Source organism: Sceloporus undulatus, chromosome 6 (assembly GCF_019175285.1).
Source record: "Sceloporus undulatus isolate JIND9_A2432 ecotype Alabama chromosome 6, SceUnd_v1.1, whole genome shotgun sequence".
NCBI classification, from domain to species: domain Eukaryota; kingdom Metazoa; phylum Chordata; class Lepidosauria; order Squamata; family Phrynosomatidae; genus Sceloporus; species Sceloporus undulatus.
Window position 1 is genome coordinate 120,452,363 of NC_056527.1, and position 19,581 is coordinate 120,471,943.

Below are 19,581 nucleotides of genomic sequence, written 5' to 3' on the forward strand. Positions count from 1 at the left end.
AGGTCGTTCCGGCGCGCGGCTGTGACGTCACGAGAGCGCCGCCGCGTTCTCTCTCTGCGGGGCCTGAGAGCCGGAAGCGGCTGTCTGTCTGTTGGCCGGTCGTCCTCGGCGATGGGGAACAAGAACAAGCTGCCGGACAGGTGAGCCCCAGGCCGCGCTCTGCGTGGAGGCTGTGGGGGGGGGACTGCAACTCCCATCATCCCTAGCGACTGTTGAGGAAGAATGGTGGGAGTTGCCGTTGGAAGGCCTCGAGTCGCCCATCTCTGCTCCAGAAGGACTGGCTGGGCTGTTGGAATACGAGAGTGGACGGCAGTCCCCACCATCCCCAGTAAGTGCAGAGGAGTGATGGGAGTTGCAGTCCCCACCATCCCCAGTGAGTGCAGAGGAGTGATGGGAGTTGCAGTCCCCACCATCCCCAGTGAGGTGCAGAGGAGTGATGGGAGTTGCAGTCCCCACCATCCCCAGTAATGAGTGCTTAGGGGTGATGGGAGTTTCTGCTGCCCCAGGCCTCCCACTCCCGCCCCTGTCCCTTGGAGGAGGAGTCACACTCTCTCAGCCCAGAAGAGCCCCGTCCGACCGCAGAGGAATAGTGAACTGCAAACTCTCTTTTCCAGATGGACTGATTATTTGCCTCTTGGGAGAAGGATCCCTGGAACGCGCTTCATTGCTTTTAAGGTCCCTCTTCAGAAGGTAAGCATGGCGTCTTATAGATCTATATATATAAGCTCTGGCTTTGTAAGGAAACAGCTCTTGGGAGGCAGAAGGTGGTGATGGCGATGCGAAGGGAACGGCTGCCTTTGGTCCAGGACGCTCTGCAGGAACAATCCACTTTAGCTGCCCTGGCTCAGTGCTAGGGAACCCTGGGAACTGTAGTTTTGCCAGACATTGAGCCTTCTCTCTCAGAGAGCAGCTCTGGGGCCACAATGAACTACTATTCCCAGGATTCCCTACCTCTGAGCCTGGGCCTGGGATATTTCCGCAGTGCGTTTTGGACCATAACTAGCTATTTCGGTGGTGAAGGCCCAGTGCCCTCGAAGTCCGTTGGGAGATACACTCTTAGTCACTAGCTGCCCACCCCAGGGAAGGAGATGCCAGTAGGGAACCTCTTCCATCCTGGGAGTGGTAGGACTGCAGCCCCCACCATCCCTGAGCATTGCCCAAGCTGGCTGGGACTGATGGGAGTTGGAGTCCAACAACACTGGTGTACAGCCATTGTGGTCAAGCTCTGGGGACTTTTCTAGCCTGGTCTGTTCCCTGTGGCAAGGCTAAGCCTCTTGTGTTTGAACAACTGACAGCCTGGATTGGTAAGAATTCAGCTCCTAGAGTTAGTTCGTGGCTGTCATAATTTCGCTGTAGTTTTAGCCCAGCGTATGGCTGCTAATATCACTATGCGCTATGCACTGGCTATGCACTTATAATTGTGCTCTACTTTTTAGATGCCAGAAGGTAGCAGCTTGGAAGACTTGGTTGAATTGCCTTCATTTCTTTTCAGAGCTTTGAATATAGGCTTGCCCCAAATGAGCGCTTTTCACCAGAAGACCTTCTCAATCAAGTCAGAGAGCAGAGGGAAGAGCTGGGTTTGATCATTGATTTGACATACACGACCCGCTATTATGCGCCGGAGGTATGTTCTCTTGACCAACTCTGCCTGAAACCTTACTATAGACGGTCGCTTGGCAGTGTTTAATATTTTAAAAAATGGATGGCTGGGATCTTGCTTGTCTAAGAGGGCTTTTGTGCTACTTAGGGTTTGAGAGGATGCTTTTGCTTTCTTGCATGCCTCAGTTGCATTCTTCCCCCCGTTCTTTATGTCTTTTAAAACTTATTTTTATAACAATTCCATTCTTGATACATACAATACTCCCTTCTTTCTATACTACAGATATCGTAATTTAATTCTTCTCCTCTATCCCTCCCTTATGCCCCCTTCCCAAATCCTGAAGTCATGACCCTTATCCCTGTCGATGCACCATAAATATGAATTGTCTTCAAAATAGTTACTTGTTGTTTGTATTTTGATCATAACATTCAGTGTCTGTTTTTCCCAAATCTCTCCTGATCCAAAGGAGGTTTAAGTCCAGTCGTGCTGAGATTTATTTCAGCCGCTTCTCTTTTGTTTTCCTCTTGCAGAAACTACCAGACACACTGAAGTACTGTAAGATTTTAACCGTCGGCCACGAAGTCCCAGATAATGAAACAATCCATCAATTCAAAAGCGTCGTGAAAAAGTTTCTGATGGAGAACCAGCACAACGGTGAGCACGAAGTTGTTGTTTTAGCAGAACGTGACCATTATCCTGGTGATGCTTGCCGGTTGGCTTCATGGCATTTTCCTACAGCCCTTTAGCGAGTTGCTTATCTGCGCAGTGCCATCCGTATGCATGTGTGTGCTGAGAGCTGGAGGGGCAACTTTGGGGGGTTCAGGGGCCAGCTTTTTCACCTCTCTGAGAGCCACCACACGTCACATTGGCAAACCAGTAAAGTAGCTCTAACACAAGTAGGAAATACTTGTTATAAAAGGTTTTTCTTTTAATGTTTAATGTTTTATTTATTTATGGGGGGCTGCAAGGAGTCCAGGTGTCATTCATCCCTCTGCAAGCAGACAGGTCTTGTGCCAAGAAGCTCACCAACGAAAGCAGCATACTGGGGTAGATACGCGGAGAAGGAAGTGTGGGGAAGCAACAGGAATTGTTATCTTCATGGCACCTGCTAATTAGCCCTTGGCTGGAAGCTGAGCTGCTGTTTTTCTGTAAGGGGAAAACCCTTCACAAGGAATAAAATTGCTTGTGCAACTGGGTTCTTGCAAGATATTACTTGTATGTCCTGTTTCTCTTAGACAAGCTCATTGGAGTTCACTGTACGCACGGCTTGAATCGAACCGGTTACCTTGTTTGCAGGTAGGCCTGTCCTTTGAAAAATGCTGGTCACCAATTGGTTTTGATAGAGCTAAATGAGTATATATAAATAATTCATTACACAGTTATCCCTGTACAAAATAAACTCAATAGATCATCCCACCCCTGTCAAAGTCTATGTCTTCATTTAAAACGGGTCTTCTGGAAGCCTTTAGGGTTGAATTGCTGAGGTCTGAGTTAAACACAATTGTCCAAAGTGAGTCACTCTAGCAACCCTTTTCCTATGGTTAATATTTATAAGAGGAAGCAAGGAAAAGGAGAAATATGGATGTGGAGATATTAAGAAGGGGACGGAGGTGAGGAGGTAGAGATATTGAACACGGATCCTAAGGTTGAATACTCTTCCTGCAAGTCAGGTTGTTAAAACTCAGTGTTCAACAACTGCATCCTGTGTTCTGCTCTTTGCCCAGCTGTTCCCTTGGTTTACAATATGGAGGTGTAATCCTGCCATTATTGGTTATATGAGTTTTCTAGTCAACTGTTTTTCCTTAAATTTTACATCAAATTTGCATTCTAAACATATTCTAGTATTGTCCTTTTGTTCTTGTAACAGTTTTTTCCATAACAAAACGTCTTGCTGTTGTGTTTAGGTACCTGATTGATGTCGAAGGAATGGATCCAAACAAGGCAATAGAATGTAAGCAGCACACCCTTGTTTTGCTATGGGCCATTTCCTTCCCTTTAAAATAAAGTTATATGAAGCTGAGGTACAGCTTTTCTCCCGCAGTTGAAATATCATTACTGTATAAGCTTTCCTGACTATCACAGCCAATGGGGAAGAATGCTGGGAACTGCAGTCCAATATATTTGGAGGGCATCATGATTCCCATCGCTGATTAAATAAGGAAGCTCTAGAAGTGACTAGTACAATTATTTTAAGGTTGCCTGAGTTCTTCCTTATATAAGTTTTTGTTATACAAAAACTGACTGGGTTGTGTTGGGTGTCTCTGTCATGTTGAGCCAATTACGAATGGGCCTAGAGGGGACCCAACTCCTGTCCAGTGGGGAAAGGCAGCTTCTTGCTAATGCCTCATTGGAAAACTTCTAGGACGCTCTGGAGCACAGCTGCAAAACAAAGACCTCTGGATATTGGGCTAGAAATAGTCCATAAAGCTGCTGCTTCAACCGTTTTAAGAGGAGGAATGTTGTGGTTTTTAAAGAAATAATTATTCTGGCACATTCCAATGTACAGCTGGACTTATTTTTTGGTAGCTGCATAGAATTGCCTTCTAAGGCTCGTTTCCCTCTTAGTGTTCAATAGCAACCGAGGGCATTCTATAGAGAGGAAGAACTATATTGAAGATCTGAGGAGAGGACCTAAGAGAAGGTAAAGTACTTCCCCTTCTGTCTCCAAGTTGGACCTTACTACTTCAGTCTTATTGTCTGGCTGTAAATTAGTGAGAGAGAGAGATGGTGAGAGAATTGCTATTTGGCACCAGAGATTTCAGGAGGAAGAGCTGTGGGTTCAGAGAAAGGCAGAAGCGGGGGCCTTTCCTTCCAGCACCTTCATTCCTAGTTGTCAGAGGAAAAGAACCTCCCTCAGTCCAGCTTTCTGAATTCAGCTACTTGTACCAAGGCCCAAATAGAAACCATAGACTCATTCAGCTTTCACAATTTCCATAACAGCTCGGATACCCTGATTTAGAACGTCGCATTACTCACAGTCCTACACACGGAGTGTTGAATTCCTTCTCCCAAGTGCTGATCCTCATGTAGCCAGAAAGCTTTTTCAAGGGGTGCCCCCACAGTTTCATAAAGACTGAGTATGTTTAGTAACCACAGAATCCCATGCAGAAGGGAGAGGAACATGGTGGTGGTGGTGGGGAAGGCGCAGAGATGGAATGGAGTACTGTATCTCAAAAGAAGGCCTGCCAGCCTCTTGAGTACTCCAAAGAGCAAGGTATTTCCTAGGAGTCTAGCTTCTATTTGTCTAAAGTACAACTGAAAGGCATTAGTTGCCTTCTGCCGGTTCTTGTACCTCTTGTGAAAGTCACCTTTCCCTGAAATACTAAAGTTTTACTGTTTTTTATCTTTAAAGGCATGTCAGCATGGCACCTCCTCCATGCAGTTGGATTAAGGAGCGCTCTGGTCCTACTCCGCATCCAGATTTTGAAATTATTGACTGTGGTCCACAGTTCCCGCAACCATTCCCATGGCAGGCACAAAGGTTTCATTTGCTTTCTTCCTTTCTAGATATGGGCAAGTGAAAGTGGACCCTTATGATCTTCTTGAAAGTGCTAAGTAACCAGAGCAAGAAGAATTAGGACAAGATTGGCACACATTTCCCTTTCTTTCCACCTCCATCTGCCTACTGCTATTTAGGAATTATTTCCTCTTCTTGGGGGAGGAGAGTAGTACCAGCAGTCCCATCCTTGGCTTCTCCTAGTTCCTGCCCACACGCCTCCATTCCACAGCCATTTTCCTTCCATGGGGAGCTGGAGCAGTGGGGGAGATAGGTTTCAAGGGTCTCCCCCCCTCCCTCAACTAAATAGATCTGCACAGAATAGTTGCCCATTCTTTTGATTCGGAGCCCTCCCAAGGGTCAGTGGAATGTGGCCCTTGGGCTGAAAAATAAGCTGTAGGGAATTGTAGGAATTAAAACCAAATTTGGCGTCTGGGGAATACTGAGGCAGACTTGGGCAGTTGATTGATTCTTACGACCTTTTGTGTTCTTTGTGTTACAGGCACTTTGCTCCAAAGAGAGGAAGGGGTGGACAAAGCCCACCCAGGTAAATGGCAAGAGAGTCCCAGAAACCTCTGCAGCTGTAACATGCTTTCTTAGAAAGGGCACTGCTAGTCCAGGGCTCCAGGGGTTCTGTAGCCACAAAATACTTACCTCCGAGTGAATTGTGCCTGTTGAGTAGGCTATAAATACAGGTCCACCTCAGTTAGCAAAGTAGGTGTGTTCCTGGCCTTACGTCTTTAACAGAAAACTTGGTACCTGAAGCAGAAGTAACATGGAATGGATAGGGATATGTCCCCATACCACCGAGAAGAAGAGTAGTTCGCCCTGTTTCAGCAAACTTTGCATCCAAAAACTAACAATATGCCCATGTGAAACAAGACAATTGGGGCAGGTGAGCTTTGCATAAGTAACAAAAACATTTTGAATTCTTCAGAGGCCACTTGAAAGATTCTTCTAAAATGCTTCCAGCAACAACGGTTTCTTTTTTATTAGCCTCCGCTTCTTACAATTTCCATCTTGGTGATCCAATGTATAGATCTATGTTTCTTCAACATGATGAGGGTAGCTGGTAGCTCTCTGCTTTGCGTTCAACATACTCCATATACTGTTTTAGAGACTGCTGCTGTTTTACCTTGCCTGTTTTAGGCAGGCATGCAGAGCTGCAGTGGGACTATAGCATGGGGTGATGGAGTATCGCTGTGCATGCCTTTGAAACCCCTCTTGGCTCTGCTCTGAAGCCTTGTGCTTTCTCTTTCAGACCACCCCATCATTGGCAGAGTTTCACCACTCATTACCAAGCTCCTCCTGTTCCCAGTCCTCAGTTCCCTGCGGCAGCCAGCTTCATCCAGCAAAGGCCAAGCCCCAGTTTCATACCCGACTATGGGCTGCAGTACTCGCCTTACCAGCAACCGTCGCAAGGATGCGGAGGCTTTGGTTTTCCAAGGCAGAATTCCTATGGTCCCCTGCAGCAGGGAAGACATAGAAAACGCAGGAGAAAGCGCTGAAACTGCTACTGATGGAAGCATAACAGGAAGGAGGGCATGATCTCATAGGAAGGGAATAGAAGCTCCTCCCTGGTTGGTTAATTTATTCCGCATTTGAGAATTTGCTGGCTGGGTTTGTGCCACTTCTGTGTTTCCGAAAGACATCTGGGACTTCCAGTCGCTGCAGCCGGTGGCTGTGTATAATTCTGCTGCTTTCTTTCAACAGAAGCATGTTTTTAGTGCCTAATCACAAATGGACAATAGCCATTTTACACAGAAGGATTCACAGGTGATAGGAAGCCCTGACTAGCTGGTGTTCTCTTGAAATTAATTTCATTCAGAGGTCATACGTCGGAGAGGCAAGCCTCCCTCCTACAGAAGCTGCTGCCACAAATGTTGTTTACATAGCACCCCCCAAATGTGTGTTACGTAAAAGATATGCCTTCCCCACCTCCTATTAAATGTGGTGCAACAATATGTTCCCAGTTTGCAAAACGTGTGGATTTATGTTTCCCCAAATGTTTGGATTCTAGAGATGGTTTATGCCACCCTTGGAGCCTGGAAGCCTCTCCTGCATCAGGATGGGAATTGTCTGGCTCTCCAGGGCTGGAGAGAAAACCGGGTTTGGCACTGCTTTAACTCTTTTCTGGCTCAAAGCTATGGCATTCTGGGAGTTGGAGTACGTTGTGGGGCCCACTCCACTCTGGGCCCATAACAAACTTCAACTCCCAGAATGCCATAGCCTTGAGCCAGAAAAGAGTTAAAGCAGTGCCAAACCCGGTTATCTCTCCAGTGTGGATTGCAGCTCCTAGCATTCCTCACTATTAGAGTGGCTGTCCATCCACCTCTGGAGGGTTGGAAACAGGGTCTATGGACTAGCTTTGGGCTTTCCTTATGGCACTGGACTCTGAGGACAATGAGTCCTTGCCGGGGCTGGCCTTTTCCTGAAGGAGAGATGTCCCTGGGATGTTTGTGTTTGGCTTTATTCTTATTTGTCTTTGTTGTATGGCACACTTTGGGGAGCCAGTGCAGTGCAGGGGTTTGGGCACTGGTCTAGGACACTGGGAGGCCAGGGTTCAAAACCCCCTCAGGGACATTGGGCAAGTCACGCTCTCTCAACTTCAGAGGAAGGCAAAGGCAAAACACCCCCAGGATGGCTGCGGGATTCTGGGACCTGTAGTCCGCCCCTCTTTCCCCAAGAATTGGACCTGATCTGTGGTGATCTTTGATAAGCGATAGGAACAGGTCATTAGAAGGATCGATCGGGAAGCCCTGAGTCATTTGTGCATTTTATAGGAAGAGTGGGAGCCTTCCTTCCTTCCTTCCTTCCTTTTTGTGGCTTTATTGTGTTTCTCGCCTTTGTTTTGCTTTTCCGTGCTTTGATCTTCGTAAGTTTCATCACATCTGAGGAAGTCGGCTCCAGTCTAATTGTGAGCCACTCTGAGAGACTTTCAGCCATAAATGCCATCTTCAAGAGCTTGCGCTGTGACTTCTCTCTTTCAGGACCATATCCGGAGCAGCCATGTTGGCCACAAAGTACACTGGCATCCGTACCTTGTGCCTTTGGTGCCTTTTGTTTGGCCGGCTGAAGGTATCGGTGTTGTGGGTTTTGGCTCAGTTCCTCTCAAAGGTCTCTTGGCATTTGGCATTTTTAAAATAATAACAATAATAATTTCTTAAATAATTAATATTTAATAAATGAACGTTTCATGAGCAAAAACAGCCTTGGAATAATGATGGTTTGGGGATTTGGGGAGTTGCAGTCGCTGAGTGAGAAGCGACTTCTCCAAGCCAAGGCCCCGCCCCTTCCCCGCGAGGGGGAGGAGCTTCACTTCCGCCTTCCTGGTTTTCTTTCTCTCTCTATGCCCGGAGGCTGGGCTAGAGCGGCCGGAAGTGTCTCACTACCCGGAAGTGTGCCCGCGGCTCCCCGCCGAGGCAGGTAAGGCAGGGTGGCTCCGGCCGGGGGCTGCTCACAGCAGGCCGGTCCTGGACCGGAGGCGGAGGACTGCAACGCCCATCAGCCCCAGGCAGCATTGTTAGTCTCTTTCCAACCCCGGGGGGCGGGATCATGGGAGCTGCAGTCCGTGCCTTTCGGCCGAGAAGAGGAGAGAGAGCGGGTCCCTCGGGCAGAGGCACAACAGGCAGCCCTCTCCTCGGCCGCCGAAAGGCTCCTGTCAGGGGCCGAGGGCGAGGGGCCAAGGAAGGGCCGGTGGCTTCAGGGGACAGTTCTGCGGAGGCCGAAAGGAGGAGAGAGCAGGCTCCGTCTGTACATTACAGTCTCTCTCTCCTCCTCACAGCCATCCAACGGGGCAGGGAGGCTGCCCCAGAGGACTGCAGCTCTCAGTCTCCCCCGCCCTTGGGATGGGAGCTGCAGTCCGGCCCCTTGTCCTGAGAGAGAGCCCTGGCTGGAAGGGCAAGGCAAGCGCCCCGAGGCCTTGCCTCCATCCCTTCCCCTGGCGGGAGAGTGAGGCTGAGCCAGACTCCCAGGCCTGCCTGCCTTGGCCTTCCCTGCGGAGGAGGAGGCCGGGGCTCTCCAGGGTCACCAGAGTCCCACCTTTGAGAAGAGCTCAGCGTCCTCTGCCTTCCTATCTGGCGGAAACATAGAGTTAGTCTGGATTGTAAGGCAGGAGTAGGTAGCGAAGGCCCTTCATTTGCCAGCCATGGGCCAGTTTCACTGGGATTCCTTTCCTCCAGCGTAGAAAAGTCCCTCTCTCTGGAGGGAGACATGGCTTCCTTTGCCAAGGGTTTGTAAGTCCTTTTGTCAGAAGAAGGTCTGAGCTCCAGGTTGCCTTTGCTGCTCCCTTGAGCTCCCTTTCCCTCTATTGCAAAAGTGAAGGAGGGAGAGAGAGAGTGGTCTAGTGGTCTGAGTTTTGGAGAAGGACACCGGAGACCAGGGAGACACCCCCCCCCCATGGAAACCGCCTTGTATTTTATTTGCCTGTGTTGTCTTTTATGATTGTATTGCCTTCTACGGTGATTGTAAGCCGCCTCGATCCTTCAGGATTATTAATATGATCATTATTATTAAGCAAGTCAGACTCTGTGAAGACAACCCTGTGCCAGTCTGGCCTGTGGATTGACAGAAGTCACAAATGACTCAGAGGCACTCAGGACATAACACACATATCTCTGCCTGTATTTGCTTTCAGTTGCAATTTTAACAGTCTGTGCCTTTGTGTGCAATATTTAAAAATGGCACTCCGGAGCCATTTTAATGCAGCCTTCCTGGACCCCTTTCTCTCTCTGCAGAGTGGTTCCTTATGCCTGACCATGCGGATGCCAGCTTGCCCCCAGAGGACCGGGTCAGGGGCCTCATCCAAATGGGGAGCAACGTGGAGGTCAACGAAGACGTCCCGCCACGCAGATACTACCGCTCTGGAGTGGAAATCATCCGGATGGCAAGCATCTATTCTGAGGAAGGCAACACGGAACGTGCCTTTATCTTATACAACAAATACATCACGTAAGAAACCTGCATTGTTCCCTCGTCACAAGAAAGCCTCTATCCGAAGGGGTCAGGCAAGTTCCTTTCTAGGGCAAACCAGGTGGTTTACCTGGAGTTATTGCTGCACTCTGGCTCAACTGCCTACTCATTTGTGGTGTCACTTAAGTACATGGTCTATCCTCTCTTCTCTCAGTCTCTCAGATGGGTGTTGACTTCATTCCAGTCGCCAGAGTTGTAGTCTAGCGCTCAGACCACTACGTCTCTCTATCATTTGAGTGAAAAGTTACTCAAACGTCTTAATCCCAGTACGGTTTTTAAATCATTTGACCAAATCTCTGTTCCAGCTTTTCACTCAAACTTTTACATTGACTTTATTGTATCAAATGATGGAACTAAGAGCTCTGTTATTCTGCAGAGGAAATAACAGGTTTCTTCATGGACCGTCAAGATTTCCCAGCCCTTTGGAGGGAGTGTGTTTGTTTTTAAATAAAGAACTCTAGACACCATTAGAAGAGGGAGCTGCCTTCTCTGCCTCTGGGAAGGGGATTGGGCCATACTGCTTGGGGACCGTCCTAGTTTGGTTCCCCATCAAACTCTTAGTCCTGTCTTGGGACTGAGAGGCATTGGCTGCCTTTTTTCAGGGTCCAGGGCACATGCTTAACACAAATGAAATATAAGTTAGTTTCCTATGTGCATTTACTTCAAAGCGAGTTTCACCAAGTTTGCACTTGTAGGTTTTCAGTTGCAGTTTAAATCCATTTCTTCATTGGAAACCCCCCCCCCCATTCTTAGCCCTCCCTCAGTGCCCTAGTTCCTTAAGCCTGAAGTGGAGAAGGGATGGGGCCTCAGGGTGCTTTTTGTGGCTGCCCAGTCTCCCCCTTCTTTTCTGATGATAAAAAAATTACCCCAAAATGTCCCCCAGCATCCCCTAGGATGGGTTTGGGGGCAATTTCGCCACATTTGTGCCCACCTGCTGGGCTGTTTTAATGCCAGGAGAAGATGTTTGTCCAGCAGGATGTGACTCAAAAGCTGACTTCCAGGTCCCTTCCTGTTGGAACAAAGCCCTTTCCCGGGAGTAAAATGGGGCAGAATTACCCCTAGAGGATATTTGGGAGGTCCTGCAAATATTTCAGGTTTTTGGGGGGCAGGGTGAGCCCTCCCCCCAGTTCCCTTGAGGACCCATTGTGCCCCCTAACTCCTGGTGGTTGCCCACCCTTCTCTAACATGGTAACCCAAGAGAAGGGTCCTGGTGCCCCCAGCCCTCTCCTCCTTCGCACAGCCTGTGGATGCTGATGCTGCCAGAGACCCCTCCCCAAACGTCTCCTATGCTCCCTCCTTACATTCAGTACATTTTTTCCTGATTAGCATCTCCTTCAGCCTCCTGGTGCTTCCTCAGCTTTTATGGGCATCGCTGGAGGCAGAACTGGCCAAAGGACCTGTTAAGTGTAAAACTGGGTGGAACCCTTCCAGCTCCTTTCTCTCTTGGCAGCAGCTTCAGCTTCCTTTAACTAAACAAATACTCTCACTGTGATCCTGCCTCCGGTCCTGGAGGGAGACCCAGCTTAGAAAGCAGACTGCATGAGTCTCCAACCGCAAGGACAATAGCTGTAGAGGACTTGCTGGGGTTTAGCCTAAATTCTGCACTCTGGTGGGGTTGCTCTGTTCTCCAGGCACTGACTGGGAGCAGGCAAAATGACCATGTCCAGGTAGGGCAGCATTAGGACAAAGTTGGTGTGGGCACCCAGGAAGGCTCCACAGATACACAGTCTGCAGGTCCACATGTGAAGGTGGGGTTGCTGAGATGCTTGTGCGCTCCCTAAAGGGTTCTTCCTAGGAGGAAAGAGGGGCAAGGTGCTCCTTCGTCTTTACAGGCTGCAAATTGAATAAAAAAGAAATAAGACACTCTGCTAAAGCAGAACTGTGAGCAGCTTTATTTGTCGTGGTTTCCTTGAAATTTGGCAGAGCTGCTTAGAGCCGCTTTGGTGGTTATTTGGACTATACGGACTCCCCATTAGACCTTTTTTTAAACCCAAAATAAGCATCACATTGAAACTGGATTCTGATCCAAGGCCTTAGCAGTGCAACCGCAAACTAAACTTCCTTTTTTAGACAAGCCCCTGCCTGGAGTAACTTGGACTCTGCTTTGTAGGGATCACTTATCAGAGCAGCAACAGTGTTTTTCTTATTTGCACAAATAAGGACCCTGCCACTCAAGGGGGCAAGCAGGAATGCCCAGGACTGTAATGTTTCCGAAGGAGGCAGAGAGCAAGGGGGCAGAAACTGAGGAGCCAGCCCTCCTCTTGCACTGCAGGTCTGGTTGCAAACTGTTCTGCTTGGGGCAGCAAAGCTGGGTTTGTCAATAGGGCTGTGTGTGAGTCACTCAGGTGTGATTTATTTTTAGGCAAAGGTTGAGATTTTGTGATTTGATGAATGCGTTCTTTTGGGTCGGGGGAAAAAAAACAGATTCAGGTACAAAAGGCTACTTGAGATGCAGTCTTCTTGAATGGCCCTTTTAGGTCAATGCTTTGTGAGGAGGATGTTTGCTTGTTTGCTTGCTCTCCTTTTGTGAGGAGGAGGATTGTGTTCTGGAAATGCACTTGTCCTGCAAGTGTTACCTAACGTTCTGCTCCCAGAGCGCACTCCTCCCCCGCACCTTGTAGGCCTGGTCTTGGCCATAGAAACTCTTGGGCCTGATAGTACAACTAGACACTGGAGCATAACCATACTCCCTCCTGCTCTCAGCTGACATCTCTCTCTCTCTGTCTCTTTGTGCTCTCTGTTCCCAGGCTTTTCCTAGAGAAACTCCCAAAACACCGTGATTACAAAACTGCTGTCATTCCAGAGAAGAGGGAGACTGTGAAAGTAAGTGGCAATCCTCTGGGGAAAATATCTCCTGCCGAAAGGCTTTTCCCTCAATAAGAGGGTTGTGTCTAGAGGCTGAGGGTGAACAAATGCAGGTTGAGGTGCCAGATGCTGCCAGAAGCCACAGCAAGCTCATGCTTGAGGCAGGGACAGAGGAATGCAGGAGGCAGCCTTGATCATCTTGGATGCTTGGTCCAAAGGAAAAGAAGGGAGAGTGGAGAGCCCTGCCTGTTTTGCATTTCAGTAAAGTCTTTCCCTTTTGCTGGAACTCTTCTAGTAGACTCAGATCAATCAGTCTGTGTCTGATCATTATGAAATGACTGTGCCGTACATTGGTCTGCTGCATCATTGTCTTCTCCAGCGATGGGGAAAATGCAGTGCAATCCTTGGATTGCATGTGATCCCCAAAGTTTCCCAAACTTCATGTTTCTAATGTTTTGCTGCCATCCATCTATATGCAAAGCAGAAGCTTTACAAGTGACCTATTCTCCCCCCCCCCCCCCACACAAAAGGTAGCAGGCCCATTGCCATTGTCTCCAGTCAGACTTGAACTCTAAGTATAGCTGGTGACACACACACACAAACTGTGCTATGAGGTCTGGTGCCCTTTCTGGTCATTCTCTGTCCTGGCTCCTTCACTCTGCCCTTCCTCTGCATGGTTCCCATTCATTCCCAGGAGGAGGCAGGGTAGGGAAGGGAAGTGGCACTGCAGACAGTGTGGCCCTCTTGATTATGTTTGTCAATGCTACATAGGACTACTATTTATCCCAACCTCTGCTCCCGTTCTAAAGCATCTGATTTAATGCCATCTTTTTTCAACTTAGAAACTGAAAGAGATTGCATTCCCAAGAGCTGAGGAGCTGAAGAAGGAGCTTATAGAGAAATACAGCAAAGAATATGCAGAATACAACATACAGAAGGTACGTTCCAGGCAGAGCTTGAGCTCTAAGTCACATCCATGCCTCTTAATGTGAAACATATTCTGCTATAGCCCCACTCCTTGTCAAGCCTCTCCTTACTTTTTCCCAGGCCATCCTCACATATATGTTTCCTTTTTGGAGACAGAGCTTATTCCTTCTTGTTTGCAGAGAGGGTAAGAAATGGGGCCAGCAAGAGGAGGGAAGGCCTTTTCCTCATGTGAAGCTCTCCATTGACAACAGAGTTCAAAAGGACCTCAAAGCCCATCTAATCAAACTCCCTGGCAATCCAGGAATCCACAGTTAAAAGCATCACTGAGAGATGCCAGTGAACTGTTTTCAGTTAATGTAAACCATGTTACTTTCACTTGTCAAAATGTTTAGTCTGTTTCAAACTCTTTAGATTAATTTTGTTATATCATGCCCTGAGAGCCTTCTATTTAGAGGGTAAGATGGAAATATTTCAGTAAAACTATGAAATCTATGAAAAACCTCCCACAAAGGAGGACCCCCCATGCCCCCCCCCCCAGGCAGTTAGCAATTTAATGGAATCGAAGTGTAGTGAATTAATGCGTTTGGAGTTAATTGATATAGTTAACTGTATTATAATTTAAGAGATATAAAGGGATCTTGTAAGGAAATTTCTAGCGTAAGCGTTTCTGGACTCCAGTCCACTTCCTCAGATGTTTGACCTAGAGATTGATTTTCCTGTCAGTCTAAAAGCTGCAACAATATTCCTATACATCTTTTTATGCTGAAACATACTGACCCTTTTATCTCTTTGTACTATAGTTAAACTTATAATGGTAGACATATTTAGGGCTAGCCATGTTGGCCACTTAGCGAAAAACAACACAATTTACAGAACAGCAACACCTTCACTGGCCAACCAAAATGCAGAAAGTGTATCACGAAGGCTTTCAAAGCTCCACTGGTTTCTTCAAAAACCATAGGAGAAAAATGACCGTGTGAAAGTCATGGGCCGTCATTTTGTCTCAGATGTTCCTTCTGTTAAGAGTGTCTGGAGGGATCTCAATGCCCAGAGAGGCTGCTCCCCTTCCTGGCCATGTCAGGACTTGTGCCAAGAGCACTAAATCACAGGCAATAAAATGTCAACTCCATTAGCAAGAGAAAAGTAACTTCTCTTGAGAACCAGGGTGCCTGGGTCCTTTGCAAAGCTAACTGTCCCTTTCTTAGGCAGAGAACACTGAATTTCTCAAGATGCCTCTGTGCTGTTATTTACGTCTGGAAAAACTGTTAGGTACTATATAGCTGCCCAACAGAAATCTCACCTGCAACAAAATGTAGGCCTGTGGCTCTTCCATCGTCACTTTTTAAGCATATTTGCTTGGTGAAGAAGCCAGTGAAGCTTTCACGATGCACTTTCTACACTTTGGCTGGCCAGTAAAGGCATCGTTCTTTTGTGGATTTTGGATTTTGATGTCTTATAATGGTTTGCTTAACCCTTGTACAAGTGCCATTGGCTGGCTGCCTGCCTTGCTCCTTCTCAGTGGCTGGCTTGCCTTGTCTTCCGGTTGCAGAAGAAGCAGGAGGAGGAGTTTTCCCGCAGCTTGGCTCTTCAGCAGCAGTTGGAAGAGGAGAGGCAGAGGGTGGCCCTGATGAAGCAGCAACAGGCGGAGCAGGAGCAGTTCCACGCCTTCGAAGAGATGATCCGGCGCAAAGAGCTGGAAAAGGAGCGCCTGAAGATCATGCAGCAGTTTGGGCAGCCGGCCCTTGACTCCTCGGTGGTGGGGCCCTTGATCCCCGGGGTGCTCAAGCCCCCCACGGACCCACAGACTCTTGTCCCCCCCAAGCAGGCTTCCAGCCCCGGCAGCGGCGGAGTCATTCTTCCCAAACCTCCCACCGTGGACAGGTCTCTGAAACCTGGAGCTTTGGGGAGCCTAGAAAACAGTTAGTATGACTTGGAAAGTAAGCTTGTCTCCCACGATTGGATATTGGGTGGCCATTGGGTCATAATTGGTTACTCTGAGCTCAGAATAACCCCTCTCCTCCTGCCCCCCCCCCCCCAAAAACCCAAAAACCAAACCAGCCCACCATACAGAAAACCCCCCACCCTTTCTTACACTATTATAAAATGCTCCAGAATTGCATCTCTGCTTTTGAGACATCAGAACCCTGGTTCCGACTGTTTGGCTGTTGAATTTCATCATCACCCCTTTCATTTTTGCTTCCCTTCCTCCATTTGGCCACAAATAATTTTGTTTTTCTCACAAAGGAGTTCTGCGAGACAGAAGACATTGCCACAGAGGCATGCTTTTCATGATGGGTTGATGTATGAGGACTTTTGCGGAAGGGTTTAGCAGTAGCTGTGGTGATGGACAAAGTGCAGCCCTCTCCATGTTCCTAGGACTGCACCTCGCATCAGTCCTGGCTAATGGTGAGGGAAGCCAATGGTAAGGGATGCTGGGAGCTGCAGTCCAGCAAATTCAGGAGGGCTTACGCTTTGCCCATCTTAGTCTGTGGAATGGCAGAGGGGATACAAAGATATCTCACCAAAGTTGTTGGCACTAGAGATGGAAAAACATTTGGGAAATGGTCAGAAATAGGTTTCTCAAGAAAACCTCATGAGGAGAATCCTAGGATCGGGTGAGAGTCCTGGCTGGGACTTATTCTGTGTGGGAAATACACATTTCTGCACAGAGAGTACTGTTTTCTCTGCAGGACATTTGCTTTCTGTACAGAAGCAACTGCTGTTCTCTGTCTGAAACCCTGTTCTTGGTGTGAGCCACGCAGTGTGTTTTGCACAGAATGAGTTCCAAGCTCTAGTCTTTGAAAACTCTGCAGATTTTGACAACTGTTTCACAGCAAGGAGAAAAGTATGGAACATATTTGTTACTGCCTGTCAGAATGAAACCTATGAAGATTTCCATCCATACAGCTTGGAACGGATGTAGGACATCCGATGAAACCCATTTTCTGGTGCATGGCTACTTGCCATTAGCAATTCTGGGGCTGCCACATAACCCTGGCCGAAATAAGAGATTGCCCCATTTAAATGCAGATGTCAGAATGATCTTTCCCTGTGGCCTCTTCTTTCCAATGAACAGTACACTGCCTCTGGACTGCCAGTGGGCTCTTGTGTGATGGAATGCCCCATACCTACAATGAAATAAGACCCACATGGGGAAGAGGCAGCTGGGCTTGAACCCGGTCTAGTGGGTGCCAGTGGCTTTGCGCATTCAGTCCCTTTTTCTCTCTGCAGATACAACTATAGAAGGACTTCGCCAGGTCATCATCCCCAGGGAGCTCTGTCATAAATTCCTCCAGCTGGCAGATGCAAACACCGCAAGGGGTGTGGAGACATGTGGGATCCTCTGCGGGAAGCTGGTAGGATGGCTTTGGGGAGAACCAGCATTGGGCAGCGCTCCTGGGTTGGGACCTGGGTCACCTGGAAATGTCTTAAATTCTAGGCAGACAAGAGGATGGGCTTTACAGCCATATAGTCCACCAGTGCAGAAGCCCATTGGTATAGGTCCTGTATAGCTCCCATCTCTGGCCAGTGTGCATGTTGCAATGACAGGACTTTCCAGACTCTCCTTAGGCACAAAGGTGCTACATGATCACTTTCTGTGCTGATATGCAGTTATTTCTTTTCATTGATTTCCCTTGTTATACTTCCTGGTTGGGGGGTGGGGTGGGGGCTTTGTCATTGTTAATTGTCATCAAGCCCTTGATAGAGAATTCTAAGTACCTCAAGGAACTACATGTCTTGAGATTGCCTAGAATGGAACCATAGCAGTTTTAAGTAGTATTAAAGTAGTGTAAAGTGAAACTGCCGTTGTTCACAAGGTGTGCGCTAAAAATTTTGCTTCCTGTGAGAATGCTTAAGTGGTGCCTCTCCTGCTTCCTTTCCCCTTGTCCCAGATGAGGAATGAATTCACTATCACCCACGTCCTCATTCCCAAGCAGCACGGAGGCCCCGACTATTGCAACACGGAGAACGAGGAGGAGCTCTTTCTGATCCAGGATCAATACAGCCTTATCACTCTGGGATGGATCCATGTAAGCTTGGCCCAAGGCCTTCTGGGTGCCAGAATCTTCTTGCAGGGCTTGAAGGTCTTTTGGCCTGGCGGGGAGTAGTGTCTTGTGCCTGCTTTCTCCCTTCCAAAGCTTGTGCATGTGTGGTGTTTCAGACCTTGACTGCTGTATTTGTGTGGGAGGATGGGCATGCTGATAGAGGACTACTGAGGACTATGTGAGTGTATCCTTGAGGACAGGGGTCTTTTTCCACCTTGGTTGGTGCTCAGCGTTCACTCTCTCCCCTCTGTCTCCTTGTCTAGACGCATCCCACCCAGACAGCGTTCCTTTCCAGTGTTGACCTGCATACGCACTGCTCCTACCAGATGATGATGCCGGAGTCCGTAGCGATTGTTTGTTCACCAAAGTACCAAGAGTGAGTGTTGTGGGTTGTGTCTCCACCGTGTGCAAGAAAAGCGTGCGTTTTTTTACTTCATTCTGGGAAACTTTGGCTTGCAACCAGAGAGAACAGAAGGGGACAGAAATGGATCTGAAATAAGGAGATGTCAGTAACCTGGGGGTTCTGCTGTTGTAGATCTTAAATCACATGCCTGTAAAATTGAAGGCCATTTTTTATTATTATTTAAAAAGGTATGCTGTTTTTATAGGAATTTGGTATTCTAAATCCAAAAATGGCCTCAGATTTGCTTCATCACATACAGTGTTTTTCCAGCTTGCTTTGACTTTTCTGCATTGTCATGTGTGACTGAATGAAATTATCCTGAAAAGGGTAAGACAGGTTAAGCCTAACTGATTTTCTTTGCCATTACTTCTTTTAGGACAGGATTCTTTAAACTGACAGACCATGGCATGGATGAGATTTCTTCCTGCCGTCAGAAAGGGTTCCATCCACACTGCAAAGACCCTCCCCTCTTCACTGTAAGTATCCCCAGAGGAGAGACCTGCAGCCTGTTCCATGAATTGCTCTGTACTACAGCTTAAGTTGTGCTGCAACAACTTTACCCCCTTTTGCCTGTCTAGGGATCCCCCTTTCCTTCCTGCAGAAGATCAAAGTGCCACCACCTCCAGCTCCAAACTTTATTAGGCCAATCTAAGAGCTGCAAAATCAGTACAGTTTTCTTCTTTGCGGTCTCTATTGTACCCAGGAGTTCTGTTCATGCGCAGACCCTTGTTCAGAACGTTCTGGAGCCAAGCAAAGCTTTGGTGGGAAGTCAGCACCCCAACTCACCCCCAGTGGCCCTGCTGAAGCGGAGTGGTTCCCCTCTTCGTGGCCATTTCCTTTCAGCGGCAGCATCCTCTTTCTTCTTTCAGACCTGCAACCATGTGAGCGTCCTGGAGCGAGAAGTAGTGGTTCTGGACCTTCGATAAAGGACTTGCCTTTGCCAGCCAGTAACTGTCCTCCTCTGAGCTGACCTGTGGGGGCCAATGATGTGTCTCCTCTATGCAGTGATTTCCCAAATTCTGCCTGTAGCGCCTTGAGACATTTGTGTTCTCCTTGATCTGGCACAGTGGGTAAATTTTGGAGTCCAGGTGGGATGAGTGGGTTTGGGTGGTTGGATGGGGAATTATAAACTGGAATTCATACTGGACATGATTCTGTTACTTTTGATTGCTTACTAAGCCTGTTCCAGCTTTACTCCGTGACACAGTACTCCCAGTCACCAAGCTAGGATTAAAACCAATTAAATCACTTTAAAACACCAGCCTGTAGGAATTGGTACATGACTCCTTCTCCCTGTTGGGATTTCTCCCCAATGTTAGTCTTCAGTTTGGGT

The 19,581-nt window shown here is 47.9% G+C and overlaps 2 protein-coding genes across 3 annotated transcripts; both read left to right on the top strand.

The window, feature by feature from the left end:
• The first annotated feature begins 7 nt into the window (after positions 1–7).
• Positions 8–7,060, top strand: DUSP11 (dual specificity phosphatase 11). The gene is made up of 10 exons (XM_042472560.1): positions 8–140; positions 615–690; positions 1,493–1,624; positions 2,131–2,254; positions 2,836–2,896; positions 3,505–3,551; positions 4,166–4,241; positions 4,953–5,081; positions 5,599–5,643; positions 6,358–7,060. The coding sequence occupies exons 1-10, from the start codon at positions 112–114 to the stop codon at positions 6,602–6,604; spliced, it is 966 nt and encodes a 321-aa protein (XP_042328494.1). The 5' UTR covers positions 8–111; the 3' UTR covers positions 6,605–7,060.
• Positions 7,061–8,457: 1,397 nt separating this feature from the next.
• On the top strand, positions 8,458–19,507 carry LOC121932416 (STAM binding protein). Of its 2 annotated transcripts, none has more exons than XM_042471021.1 (10): positions 8,458–8,522; positions 9,833–10,046; positions 12,815–12,890; positions 13,715–13,810; positions 15,349–15,718; positions 17,031–17,155; positions 17,693–17,830; positions 18,109–18,221; positions 18,625–18,724; positions 19,118–19,507. In XM_042471021.1, exons 2-10 carry the CDS (start codon positions 9,844–9,846, stop codon positions 19,172–19,174), a joined length of 1,278 nt encoding a protein of 425 aa, XP_042326955.1. In that variant the 5' UTR covers positions 8,458–8,522; positions 9,833–9,843; the 3' UTR covers positions 19,175–19,507. The 2 variants fall into 2 exon arrangements, with proteins under 2 accessions (XP_042326955.1, XP_042326956.1); XM_042471022.1 differs by having other exon boundaries at positions 8,501–8,618.
• Positions 19,508–19,581: the final 74 nt, after the last annotated feature.